The sequence below is a fragment of the Semicossyphus pulcher genome, unplaced genomic scaffold (genome assembly GCF_022749685.1).
Source record: "Semicossyphus pulcher isolate SPU_LCO1_2020_fin unplaced genomic scaffold, fSemPul1.0.p SCAF_30, whole genome shotgun sequence".
NCBI lineage: Eukaryota > Metazoa > Chordata > Actinopteri > Labriformes > Labridae > Semicossyphus > Semicossyphus pulcher.
Genome location: NW_027211705.1, coordinates 1,759,094 through 1,773,078, shown reverse-complemented (window position 1 = coordinate 1,773,078; position 13,985 = coordinate 1,759,094). Strand labels below are relative to the sequence as shown.

The 13,985-nt window shown below is 45.9% G+C and overlaps 1 protein-coding gene across 1 annotated transcript; it reads right to left on the bottom strand.

The window, feature by feature from the left end:
• Positions 1-1,201: 1,201 nt before the first annotated feature.
• On the bottom strand, positions 1,202-9,415 carry LOC138606691 (gonadotropin-releasing hormone II receptor-like). The gene is made up of 3 exons (XM_069679114.1): positions 8,876-9,415; positions 1,810-2,011; positions 1,202-1,611 (listed from the first exon to the last, which is right to left on the bottom strand). Exons 1-3 carry the CDS (start codon positions 9,413-9,415, stop codon positions 1,202-1,204), a joined length of 1,152 nt encoding a protein of 383 aa, XP_069535215.1.
• Between the last annotated feature and the right edge of the window lie 4,570 nt (positions 9,416-13,985).

The following is a 13,985-nucleotide window of genomic DNA, read 5'->3' as shown; positions in this document are numbered from 1 at the left end:
CACGCCCAGTAGTGATGTCACAGTGTACTGCTGTGCACCTGTTCATCATTGCAGACAGGTGAGAAGTGTCAGTGTCACAGATTCACTTTGATGTCATTAAACACATTGGTCCTCTGAGAGATGAGCCTCAGTGAAGTGTATTATCTGTTGTTGTTGTTGTTGTTGCTCTGTTTGCCTCTCTCTATCCCTCTCTCCCTCTCTCCCTCTCTCGGCCCGTCCAGTCTCTTCAGATGTTCAACATGAGTCTGGTTCTGCTCGAGGTTTTTCTGTGTCTGTGCTGAATGTTGCTCAGAGCTGCTCATGGTGATTCATGTTGGTCTCTCTCTGAATAACAAAGAGTACGGTCGAGACCTGGGGTCCGTTTCAGAAAGGTGTTTCAGCAAACCGTCAGTCTAACCCCGGACGGAGGTTTGACTTACTCTGAGCTGAACGTCGCTTTTCGGTTCCAGAACAGCTGATCAGAGTTAGTTCAATCAACTCTGAGTAGGTTCAGCCGGAGTTAAGTGCGTGCACGCTGACTGTAAAAAGTCAGCATTAATGGAGCCCCGACACCACGAGTCACCATGGCAACGGTACACAAAAAGAGGTCCTCCTACGTCACGTTTTTTTTAATATTTCCAATAACTAACGGCTGCTTTTTTATTGGTCGGAAATGAAGAGGACCAAATAAATGATCACTTGTCTTATCTGAGCGCTCTCGGCAGTGGTGGTGGAAAATCTACAGATGATGACTTTGACACAGATTTGTCTTTTGATTATTTTATTCTAATTATAAAAGACTTTTGCAAAACGGTCAGAGCAGCACAGAGACGAACCGCTCGAACACGCCTGAGACGGGCTGAATGAACGAGGACGTGAATGAGGGTTTTATAGCTTCCAGGGAGGAGACAGAGACAGTGTCCTGAAGAAAACCTGCTCCCGACCAGGTGAGGTTCACAGACACAGTCACCATAGTAACCACTTTAGAGTTGAAGTTACCTCTCTTTCTGAAACGGCAAACCAGAGGTTTTCACAGACCCGCTTTCTGAAACGGACCCCTGCTCTGTCTGTGGATGAGATAACTGTGGTTATTGATTTGGTGCTCTTCAAATAAAATGTGATTGATTTGAACCAGCAGACACAAACACTGTGTTGTTGTTTTTGTCCAGCAGGGGGCGCACTGAGTCTGAACCAGCAAACAGACTCAGAGTCTTGAGTGACATCATTGAGCTCCTGGCCTCTGATTGGTCGGCCAGTCTGCAACAGGGTGGTTGGTGGGGTGGTCCGACCCTGCGCTGTGAGGCCGGGCTGACAGGCGGTCCGGAGATCTCTGCGAGGCAGTGCTCCGGCGGCAGCAGGCGGCGATGTCGGCCCTGAAGGATGGCGTGTAGAAACCGTAGATGACGGGGTCGCAGCAGGTATTCAGGTTCCCGAACACAAAGAGGGCGTGGTGGACGTACTCAGGTGTGACCCGCAGCACGCTGGGCTGGAACCAGTACCAGATTCCCAGCAGGTAGTACGGAGTCCAGCACACCACGAAGGACAACACGATGACCACCGTCATCTTCAGGGTCTTCATCCGAGCCTTCGGGATAATGTCAGTGCCGCTGCGCCGCAGGTACGACTCACCTGCTGAGAGAGGGAGGGGCTCCGTCAGTGATGTCACAAAGCAAGTGATGTCACACTGTCAGGCAGTAGAGTGATTAATCTGTGTTGCCTGATGTACAGCAGTATATGCAGGTGTGGTACAGGTGTGTCTCAGGTGTGTCAGGTGTGGTACAGGTGTGTCTCAGGTGTACAGGTATATACAGGTGTTTTTCAGCTGTGTACCTCTGTCCCTCAGGTGCTGCAGGTGGATGTGCAGCAGGATGCGGCTGTAGCAGCAGCTCATGACCAGCAGGGGGACGACGTACAGTGTGGTGAAGTGGAACATGTTGAAGGCGGTTTCCTGCCAGCGGCGGCTGAAGCTGCCATGAGTTGCACACTGAGTGAAGTCGACGCCCTCCACCCGGATTGTCCGGAACAGAAACAGCTGCAGGAGGACAGGTGGAGGGTCAGCGTAGTCTCACCTGAGCTCAGGTAGAGTCTCGGTGGAGCTCAAACCTCATCTTTTTTAAATCATCATTTTTGAGAAGTTATAATGATCCGGTTTTCACTCTGAGACTGCAGATAAACTAACAGGATTCTAAACTTTTTCAGCTCAGTTCTGCAGCTGGTGGCCTCTTAGCATTGTTAGCATTCCTTATAGAAACCAAGGGGAGGTGTTAGCCTAAGCTAACAGCAGGAGGTTTCACACATTTAATCAGAAACATTCCTGGAGGGATTTCATGATCAGGAGGTTCAGAGGGAACAGAAAACTTTAACCTGCATCACAGACGACAGCAGGCAGAGTTTAACACACAGATCGTCAGCACAGGAAGTGATGATAAAACATGAGCAATCACTAGGGCTGTCAATCGATTAAAATATTTAATCGCGATTAATCGCATGGTTGTCCATAGTTAACTTGTGATTAATCACAAATTAATCGCACATTTTTTACCTGTTGTAAATGTACCTTAAAGAGATATTTTTTAATCCTCTTATCAACATGGGAATGGACAAATCTGCTTCCTTTATGCAAATGAATGTTTATTATTACTGCAACATTAAAACAATGACAAATACTGTCCAGAATATTCTACAGAATAACCTCACAGGTTCTGCACGCTCAAAAGACCTGCTGAAAGCAGAACATGGCGATCATCACATATATCAGTGATTCCTGTGAGAAGCACATCACATGCAGACTGACTCAGTCTGGATTAAACTCTTTCCAGATGCTGATTTCTTCCTTCCACAGTTTGATTGTTCTCTCTGCTTCACCTTAATTCACGTTTTAATTCACAAACTACTTTAATCTGATCTCTTTGCTTCAGTCCCCCCCAACACACCTGCACCTCTGCTCTCTGCACAGCTGCTGGCCCCGCCCCCTCTCTCTGTCTGTCTCTCTGTCTGCTGTGTTGACTGCCTTCATCAGCAGTCTGTTTCATTAAGTCACAAAGTTAAATATTTTCTCTCACAGTTCAGTTCTCACAGCACGTGAGCCGCGTGTGCACGAGGGACGTTATTAACGACGTAGCGATCAAAACGATCGATCGTTACCGAATGACACCTGCACCTTTTATAAGCTTTATAAACAGCGACAATCAATGCTTTTACAATGGGGACATACGGAGATACACAGTAGGAGTGTTTACATTGTGTTACAGAACTGCATATGATTGTGTGCGGACAGAGAGCGTCCTGATGTCCTGTGACTCCTGTCACTGTGTCAGTGCTCTTCCTCAACAAGGACAGCGGGCGAACGACCGTTCATTTGGAGCGGAGTCGTTTAATCTCACAGGCTGTGTCCAAAACCACATACTAACGTATACTACTAACGTACTGCCTACTACTATTACTACAACTATTAGGATGCCGGTGCCATCATACTCAGAGCCGTCTTCTCCGTATCACGTGACTTAATCGTTTACGTGTGTCCGCTCTGATCTCCGGTCCATCTCCGCCAGAGTAGAAGCTGAATAGCCGCAATGCATTTTGGGGCGGTTGAGTACAACCAGTGAGCTCCCGTCTCACACTCAAACATCCGGGCCGATCTAGTTTACATCCGGGCATTTCTCACATACACAGAACTGCATACTATGAGATGGGAACGCACGACATACTCAATTTTATGTCACAGTTAGTCTGATAGTCTGATAGTATGATTAGTATGATTAGTATGCGGTTTCGGACACACCGACCGAAATCTGAAGCGGTGGCGGCGCCGCGGCAAAATTTACGTAGCGGAAACACTGCCGGTGGTAACTCGGTTCACATCGACAGTAAAAACAAATAACTTTCGTCTTGTCCAGAGAACCATCGAGCAGGGCTTTGAGGCTGAATTTGCCATTTCTCTATCCATTTCTGCTCACCGAGTTTCTGCGTGCTATCCACAACATTGCGGCTGCATCGCTTCCTGATTTCTCAAACTACGAGGCGGGCGGAGGGTCATAATAATAGAATGCGTGTACGTTAATCGCGCGTTAAAATAATTAGTGGCGTTACAGAGAATGTGCATTAATGCGTTAATTTTGACAGCCCTAGTAATCACACATGAACACACCTGCGCAGTCTGACCTCCAGTTTCCTTGGGTGAGAGAAACACGTCATTAATATTCATATAAAACAGCTGCACGTGAAGCTGCGAGCTGTTGTCTGTAGCAGCTACATGAAACATTCAGCAGAAGAAGAAGAGGAAGTGACAGCTCAGCCTCCAACCATGAATAATCAACTCAACCAATCACAGCCCAGCATCAAAAGGAACAAACTGCAGCCAATCAGAATTCAGACTCTGAACACTCTAGCTGTTCCAGTAATGTACACTGTGTAAGTACATTATATGTGTATACGTGACTGTCCGTCACCTGCAGCCAATCAGTTCGTCCCATCCGGCTGCTGTTCAATGATGTCACCTGCAGTTTGAACACAAACCTCATTATAAACCAGGATTCATCTTCTCTGTCTCCTCCACCATCCTGCTTCACATGGGTGTAGGAAGCATAGATAAAGTGGGTGGGACAAATTTTAACAGAGTAGACGTCATTTCCTGTATTCTGCTGCCTTCTAACATGTAGTTTTATAATTATCTGGCTTTAGCAAACCCCCCAAATTATTTGTATATTTTGTAATTTCATCCAGAAGAAGTGGTTGGCCCCAGTCAGATCACATGTTTGAAGACATTAAAAAGCTAAAAGTACAGAAATCGATGTGATGACTAACTCAGAGCCATCTTTAATAGTAACCCTAACCTCATTAATTATTTAAACTTGAGGATCTCTTCATGCTTGCATGTAATTGGAAATTGTTTTCATTCAATCAACGCGTTAAGTGGAGAGGACAACTATAGTCAAAGTGCATTCTCCAATAAACTACATTCATCGTCAAATCATTTCTACTATTATGAAGAATCACCAGGACCTGAGGCCTGTGTCTCAAAGCTACATTATGTTGTTAGCCAGTTATCTTGATGGTTTGTTTACACACACATTTTACACACATTGACAAAATTTCATAACACGCTGGATTCAACTGGAACAGCACACCAAGGAGGAGATTGGTGATGCCATCATCCTGGAGCAGCTTCTCCAAGTAATTCCGCCGGAGGTGAGGACCTGGGTGAAGAAACACGAGCCAGTGGAGGGACTTGCAGCTGCAAAGCTGGCTCTGCAGTCCAGGCCAACAAGGGGAGAGAGCAGCCAGGAGCCTTCAGGTGACACCCGCACTGCCCCAAACCAGCAAGCACCCGGTCAGGACCTTGTTTGTTTCTATTGCTAGCAGCAAGGCCACAAAGCTTCTGTGTGTCCCACACGCAAAGCTAAGGTCACTGGCGCATGCTATGCATCCCGGCTTGAGGTCGGACCTGAAGGGGAGATGAAAGTAAAAACTCGACATAAAACTGTTACGGTGAATGGACAGCAGGTTACTGCATTGTTGGACACTGGTAGTTTATGGCTCTGGTTAAACATAGTCTGGTGGCAGTAGGCTGTGTGGACTACAGCAGACAGGAGGACATTTTGTGTGCTCATGGGGATAGGCATCCTTATTCCAAAGCTGATCTGACTGTCACAATTTCTATTGACTGGCGTGGTAGAAAACCTTCCTGTTGATGCCATCTTGGGATGGGATTTACCTGCGCTCATGGACTTACTGCATGAAAAAGAACTTCCAGTAGAAGTAGTGACTCCGGGGAGAATGGAGAAATGCATGTGAATATTTCTTGCCCATACCATACACAGCTTTCAGAACATCAGCTGGACTTTTCCAATTTACCGTGATGCCATTTGGACTTCATGGAGCCACTTTTCAAAGAATGATGGACAGAGTCCTCCAGGATTGTAGACATTGCAGTGCCGCCTACCTGGATGGCGAGGTGGTCTTCAGGAACACCTGGGAGGATCATGTCCATCACCTGTCGCTGGTCCTGGGGAAAATCCAGAAGGCAGCTCATACACTCAACCCTTCCACGTGTGAGTGGGCACGGCAGGAGACACGATACCTGGGTTACCAGCTGGGCCGAGGAGAAGCGCATCCACAAGTGGATAAGGGTGAAGCTACAAGAGGGAAGTATGGTCTTTCCTGGGGTTGTGTGGCTGATACAGAAGGTTGGTGCCACAGTTCGCCACAATCACAGCCCCACTCACAGCCCCACTCACAGCACTTACCTGCAAGGTTCAGAGGAACCTTGTTACCTGGTTGGATGACTGTGAAACTACCTTCAGCACCCTGAAAGCCAACCTGTGTTCTTCCTCAGTCCTCAGGAGTCCAGACTTCAACCACAGATTTCTGGTACAGGTGGGTGCATCCGCAGTCAGCCTTGGAGCAGTTCTGGCCCAAGGAGACCCTGGAGAAGAGAACCCAATCCTGTACTTGAGCCGCAAGCTACTGCCACATGGGACGAGGTATTCCACCGTGGAAAAAGAGGCCCTGGCCATCAAGTGGGCATTGGAGAGTCTGCGATACTGCTTACTTAGACGGGAGTTTGATCTGGAAACTGACCACAGAGCTCTCACCTGGAGCAACTCCGTGAAGGACCCCAAAAGCAGACTGACCCGATGGTACCTCTCACTCCAGCCTTTCACCAGTTCACCATTTGACACCGATCAGGAAAGGCCATTGTGGTGGCGGACTACCTTTCCAGATTGCCGCACATCACCAAAACATGGTGTTATTAATTAACGCCCAGTGGGAGTATATCAATTAAAAGGTGCGCAAAAAGCTTCTCATTGAACAATGACAAAAAGGCTCTGTCCACTCTCCCTCACCCTGCATTCTGACTCAGTCTCACGTGCCTACATGTCAAGAGGGCTGGTGGAGTGATCGTTATTTAGTGAATAGTTAAGTATTGTATTCTTTTCCATTGATGATATTAATAAGCCAGCCAGCTCGCTTTTCAGAGCTAACGTTAATTATCTGATGTGACAGAAATCAACATCATGCAAATTTTGTTGGGCCAACCTAACCTTATTTGTCATAGGGAGCACCTGGTTCACTGATTACCAGTCTCTGCTGTTACTTAGCTGAAGCGAACAGCAGCGATGATGACTTTTCTCTTCTTCAAAAATCTTCTAATGTCCAAACATCCAAAACATTAGCGCAGGCGCTGCCGTGTGGATATCCAGGTGCACAATGCAGCTGAGAGCTGGCTAGGTAAAAGGTAGCAGTTAAAACGTGGACTGGGACTTCCTTAAATGGAAATTCTCCCAATGAGTAGATGGAATGGATTCGACTGACAGAGCGCTCTCAAAAGAACACTGCGTGGATCGGCAGATGCACTGATTTTCAATATGCTTAAAGTGGGTGGGTCTGAACCAATAGTTTTAAAAAATGGGTGGGACTTGTCCCACTCACATATAATGGTTCCGGCGCCCATGGGCGTCCCTCTGGGCTCTGTTCTGGGTCTCCTCCTCTTCTCACGTTTGTATCATCACAGCTCTGAAGGTCATAAGCCTATTCTGTCTTACCTTTAGTGATATTTACCTGTGCTAATGTTACCTGTGTAGATGTTGCCTGTGTTAATGTTACCTGTGTTGATGTTACCTGTGTAGATGTTAGCTGTGTAGATGTTGCCTGTGTTAATGTTACCTGTGTTGATGTTACCTGTGTAGATGTTAGCTGTGTTGATGTTACCTGTGCTAATGTTACCTGTGTAGATGTTGCCTGTGTTAATGTTACCTGTGTTGATGTTACCTGTGTTAATGTTACCTGTGTTGATGTTACCTGTGTTAATGTTATCTGTCATAATGTTACCTGTGTTAATGTAAACTGTGCTAATGTTACCTGTGTAGATGTTGCCTGTGTTAATGTTACCTGTGTTAATGTTACCTGTGTAGATGTTGCCCGTGTTAATGTTACCTGTGTTAATGTTACCTGTGTAGATGTTACCTGTGTAGATGTTACCTGTGTTAATGTTATCTGTGATAATGTTACCTGTGTTAATGTTACCTGTGTAGATGTTACCTGTGTTAATGTTATCTGTGTTAATGTTACCTGTGTTAATGTTACCTGTGTAGATGTTACCTGTGTTAATGTTATCTGTGATAATGTTACCTGTGTTAATGTAAACTGTGCTAATGTTACCTGTGTAGATGTTAGCTGTGTTGATGTTACCTGTGTTAATGTTACCTGTGTTGATGTTACCTGTGTTAATGTTATCTGTCATAATGTTACCTGTGTTAATGTAAACTGTGCTAATGTTACCTGTGTAGATGTTGCCTGTGTTAATGTTACCTGTGTAGATGTTGCCTGTGTTAATGTTACCTGTGTAGATGTTACCTGTGTTAATGTTATCTGTGATAATGTTACCTGTGTTAATGTAAACTGTGCTAATGTTACCTGTGTAGATGTTAGCTGTGTTGATGTTACCTGTGTTAATGTTACCTGTGCTAATGTTACCTGTGTTGATGTTACCTGTGTAGTTGTTGCCTGTGTTAATGTTACCTTTGTTGATGTTACCTGTGTAGATGTTACTTGTGCTAATGTTACTTGTGCTAATGTTACCTGTGCTAATGTTACCTGTGTTGATGTTACCTGTGTTGATGTTACCTGCGTAGATGGTACCTGTGTTGATGTTATCTGTGTTGATGTTACCTGTGTTGATGTGACCTGAGCTAATGTTACCTGTGTCTAGATGTTACCTGTTAAAGTTACCTGTGTAGATGTTACCTCTGTTAATGTTACCTGTGTAGATGTCACCTGTGCTAATGTTACCTGTGTGGATGTTACCTGTGTAGATGTCACCTGTGCTAATGTTACCAGTGTAGATGTTACCTGTGTTAATGTTATCTGTGTAGATGTTACCTGTAGTGATGTTTACCTGTGGCGATGCGAGCAGCAGACTCAGGCTCCAGGCTAGCAACAGCATGCGTCGGTTCCTGCGGTGTGCGCTCAGAGCGTCCAGCGGGTGCAGGATGGCGTGCTGGCGGTCAAGGCTGATGACGACGAGGATGAAGGCGGAGGCGTGCATGGCGAACAGCTTCAGGAAGCAGAGCAGCTTACACAGCAGGTCTCCCCCATACCACTGGACCGTCACATTCCACACGGCGTCTAGAGGCATTACCACGAATGTCATCATCAGGTCGGCCGACGCCAGGCTCAACATCAGCGGCCGCAGGTGAGACGCCAGCTGCCTGCCACGCCCACACCACACACTGGCCAAAAGGGCGAGGTTACTGCAGGTGGCGAACAGGAAGAGGATGAAGATGGCTCCAACACGGAACTGCGCGGCCCAGGTGAAGCTGGGAGCTTCCCAGTCTGACAGAGGGGGGAACTGGGAGCGGTTGGGAGGGGGCGGGGCTACAGCGCTGGTGGGTGGAGCCAGTGATGACAGCCTCACGACCAACCAGTTACCTGACATCCTGTTAAACAAATATCCATTAAATATCCATTATGACAAGCTTCAGTGAGAAAAAAGCGATTAATCGCAGCAAAATTGTGCGATTATTATTATTATTTTTTAATCAATTGACAGCCCTAATTTCTAGCTAATAATGCTAACATCTATTAGCCAACTAATGACCTACAGAGCCTTATATTTCTAGCTCCATCCACCGGTCAGTTAGAAGTGAGGAAGCCTTTCAGTTGAGAGGTGAAACGTCTTCAAGAACTTCAACCAAGTCCAGTTGCCTTTTGGACTCAGCTTAGAGCTACCATGACCTGGATGACTGAGAACCTGCACAGGCATCAAATTAAGTTCTTTGAAATTGTCCACTGAGTTAACTTTACGACCTTTTTATGATTCAGGACATGTCTTCTGTGAGAAGTTGTTTTGTTTGGGTGTCTGATTTGTGGTAAAAAAATATTTAACATTTTACATGCTCTTCATTGCTGACTATCAGTAAAAAGACCTTTAAAAGAAAGAAAAAAATTGTCCATTAATGTCCATTAATATCCATTAATACTCGGTTCCAGCAGAGTTGGACCTGGCAACCCTGGCTTCGCATCACATGATGTGATGTGAAACTTTGTTTCATCATGCCACTCTACAGCTCTGTGTTTGTGAAATATATGAACTACAAGGCATATGGACATAATTATGACTGTGGAGACGATGTTTATACTTTAACTGTGCACGGAAATATAGACAGATCGCGACGTTATTGATACAGAGCATCAAAACACACACAGATCTGTGTATATCTGCTCCTCTCCAAATGTCTGTCTCCTCCCCGCGCTCATGATAACTCGAGGCATGTGGTGGAGACATATTTTATTCTTTATAAAGGTTGATGGAAAAATGGGGCCGGTCCAGACGACAAAGACCAGTAAGGTGTCAGCTGATTAATCAGAACTGAACTGTTTCACCGGTTCAGGTTCATTAACTCAGAGTGCTAATGTGTTAGCCGTTAGCAGTTCACCTTTAGTGCTCATAAAGAACCCCCAGCCAGTGTTCAGACTTCCTGCTGAGCTCAGTCATGGCCCTTTCACAATAAAAGCAGAGTGTCAATACACACATATACACACGTACATGTACATACACACACACACACACACACATACACACACAGCACAACTCTGATTGGCTCAGCAGGTGAAGCCTGGTAACCCTGAGGTATCCTCTCACACCTCAGGGCTAAAGGCTCCTCCTTCTCAGGAAAACACTGAACCTGCACCTGAACTCTGACACAACCCTGACCTCCACCTGTGACTGTTCCTTTAACCAGATAGCTGATGATGTCGCCTGACAGCTGATGTCATCAGACAGTTGATGCTAATATGCTAACATGCTGACGAATGTGATGACATCATCATCAGCATGTGACGTCATAAGCGAACAGACAGATGCAGTATAACAATAATTATTTCCCTGCAGATGAACTGTAGCGTAACAGGAAGTGATGTCACAGCAGAGATGTTTTAGCCAATGTTCATGGAGAGCAGAGGCGGTAGGATTACCTGAATGTAATGGATTAAAAGTACTTCATTTCCTGTTGTTGTGCAGTAAAGGTACACAGTCAGCACAGGAATATTACCTCACACCTTTTAAAGGTATTTTTATTTCTTACTGGTTTCATGTTTTAGTCAGACACGTTTTATTTCTTTTTTAGGGTTATGAAGTGAGAATTATTAAACATAAAGACTCAAGGATCACACTTCAGTTAAAGAATTAATCAATATTTAATGAAAGAAATCATTAAAGGATGTTTTTATCTGAATAACAATTCTAATAACAATAATAATAATAAGACTAATAATGATAATAATAATTATAATAGGATTATTGCTATGACCTCTGTGAGCGGCTGCAGACTGCATTCACTACAAACTCCAGAAAGCAGCTCAGGTTCTGCTGTTTGTCACTGAGGCTCTTATTGTGAAAGAGTTGGTGTTTTTACCTGATCAGTAGCTCTGGATGTTCCTCATGTTTTCTGTTGAGGAACCCTCAGAGAACCTGAAAAACCTGGTCTGAAAAGCAGGTCTGATCCGTCTGCAGTGGGCTCCTGAAACACTGAAGAGAAACCTGCAGACACAGCGCAGGGAGGCAGAGCTCCACCCACCCTGTGTGTGTGTAAGTGTAGCTGTGTGTTTGTGTGTTATGGTATGTTTCTTCACAGTGGAGCTGATCATGGCTGTGATTTACTGATCTACAAACACAGGACGCCTCACTGTAGCTCTGTTCACATCAATGTATTTATTGTATCACACACTCATATTTCAGTTCACTGTTTAATGTTCTTCTTTGGTTTGTTTGATATTTTTCATTCGGAGGTCATCAGTGTCTCTGTGTTCCTCACAGTGTGATGGTGACTGTGGAGATCAGGGCCATGTTCGTTATAAACATCATGTGTATATATCAGGTAAATTAAACCATGTTTTATTCAACACTGTTGTCTGTGTGTCTGTGTGTGTCTGTGTGTCTGTGTGTCTGTGTGTCTGTGTCTCTGTGTGTCTCTGTGTGTCTGTGTGTCTGTGTGTCTGTGTCTCTGTGTGTCTCTGTGTCTCTCTGTGTCTCTCTGTGTCTCTCTGTGTCTGTGTGTCTGTGTGTCTCTGTGTGTCTGTGTGTCTCTGTGTGTCTGTGTGTCTGTGTCTCTGTGTGTGTCTGTGTCTCTGTGTCTGTGTGTCTGTGTCTGTGTGTCTGTGTCTGTGTGTCTCTGTGTCTGTGTCTCTGTGTGTGTCTGTGTGTCTGTGTCTCTGTGTGTCTCTGTGTGTCTGTGTCTCTGTGTGTCTGTGTGTCTCTGTGTCTGTGTCTCTGTGTGTGTCTGTGTCTCTGTGTGTCTCTGTGTGTCTGTGTCTGTGTGTCTGTGTGTCTCTGTGTCTGTGTCTCTGTGTGTGTCTGTGTCTCTGTGTGTCTCTGTGTGTCTGTGTGTCTGTGTCTCTGTGTGTCTGTGTGTCTCTGTGTCTGTGTCTCTGTGTGTCTCTGTGTGTCTGTGTGTCTCTGTGTGTCTGTGTGTCTGTCTGTGTGTCTGTGTGTCTGTGTCTCTGTGTGTGTGTGTGTCTCTGTGTGTCTGTGTGTCTGTGTCTCTGTGTGTCTCTGTGTGTCTGTGTGTCTGTCTGTGTGTCTGTGTGTCTCTGTGTCTGTGTCTCTGTGTGTCTCTGTGTGTCTGTGTGTCTGTGTCTCTGTGTGTCTGTGTGTCTGTGTGTCTGTGTGTCTGTGTCTCTGTGTCTCTGTGTGTGTCTGTGTCTCTGTGTGTGTGTGTGTCTCTGTGTGTCTCTGTGTGTCTGTGTCTGTGTCTCTGTGTGTGTCTGTGTCTCTGTGTGTCTCTGTGTGTCTGTGTGTCTCTGTGTCTGTGACTCTGTGTGTGTCTGTGTCTCTGTGTGTCTGTGTCTCTGTGTATCTGTGTGTCTGTGTGTCTGTGTCTCTGTGTCTCTGTGTGTCTGTGTGTTTGTGTGTTTGTGTCTGTGTGTCTGTGTGTCTGTGTCTCTGTGTGTCTGTGTGTCTGTGTCTGTGTGTCTGTGTCTCTGTGTCTCTGTGTCTCTGTCTGTGTGTCTCTGTGTGTCTGCGTCTCTGTGTCTGTGTGTCTGTGTCTCTGTGTCTGTGTGTCTCTGTGTGTCTGTGTGTCTGTGTCTCTGTGTCTGTGTGTCTCTGTGTGTCTGTGTGTCTGTGTCTGTGTGTCTGTGTCTCTGTGTCTGTGTGTCTCTGTGTGTCTGTGTCTCTGTGTGTCTGTGTCTCTGTGTCTGTGTCTCTGTGTGTCTGTGTCTCTGTGTCTGTGTCTCTGTGTGTCTGTGTCTCTGTGTGTCTGTGTGTCTGTGTGTCTGTGTGTCTCTGTGTGTCTGTGTCTCTGTGTCTGTGTGTCTGTGTCTGTGTGTGTCTCTGTGTCTGTGTGTCTGTGTGTGTCTGTGTCTCTGTGTCTGTGTGTCTGTGTGTCTCTTTGTGTGTCTGTGTCTCTGTTTGTCTCTGTGTGTCTCTGTGTGTCTCTGTGTGTCTGTGTGTCTCTGTGTCTGTGTGTGTCTCTGTGTCTGTGTGTCTGTGTGTGTCTCTGTGTCTGTGTGTCTCTGTTTGTCTCTGTTTGTCTCTGTGTGTCTGTGTCTGTGTGTGTCTCTGTGTCTGTGTGTCTCTGTGTGTCTGTGTCTCTGTGTGTCTCTGTGTGTCTCTGTGTGTCTCTGTGTCTGTGTGTCTCTGTTTGTCTCTGTTTGTCTCTGTGTGTCTCTGTGTCTGTGTGTCTCTGTGTCTGTGTGTGTCTCTGTGTCTGTGTGTCTCTGTGTGTCTCTGTTTGTCTCTGTGTGTCTGTGTCTGTCTGTGTCTGTGTGTGTCTCTGTGTCTGTGTGTCTCTGTGTCTCTGTGTGTCTCTGTGTCTGTGTGTCTCTGTGTGTCTGTGTCTCTCTGTGTCTCTGTGTCTCTGTGTCTGTGTGTCTCTGTGTGTCTGTGTCTCTCTGTGTGTCTGTGTGTCTCTGTGTCTGTGTGTCTCTGTGTGTCTGTGTGTCTCTGTGTCTGTGTCTCTCTGTGTGTCTGTGTCTCTCTGTGTGTCTGTGTGTGTGTGTGTCTGTGT

Bases quoted from the DNA above. Each gene is read 5' to 3' on its own strand.
- LOC138606691 (XM_069679114.1), bottom strand. From the start codon at position 9,415: ATGTCAGGTAACTGGTTGGTCGTGAGGCTGTCATCACTGGCTCCACCC. The intron at 2,012-8,875 runs GTAAACATCACT...GTCCTCCTGCAG, and splicing joins TGCTGCTCGCATCGCCACAG to CTGTTTCTGTTCCGGACAAT. The intron at 1,612-1,809 runs GTACACAGCTGA...TCCCTCTCTCAG, and splicing joins GCAGCACCTGAGGGACAGAG to CAGGTGAGTCGTACCTGCGG.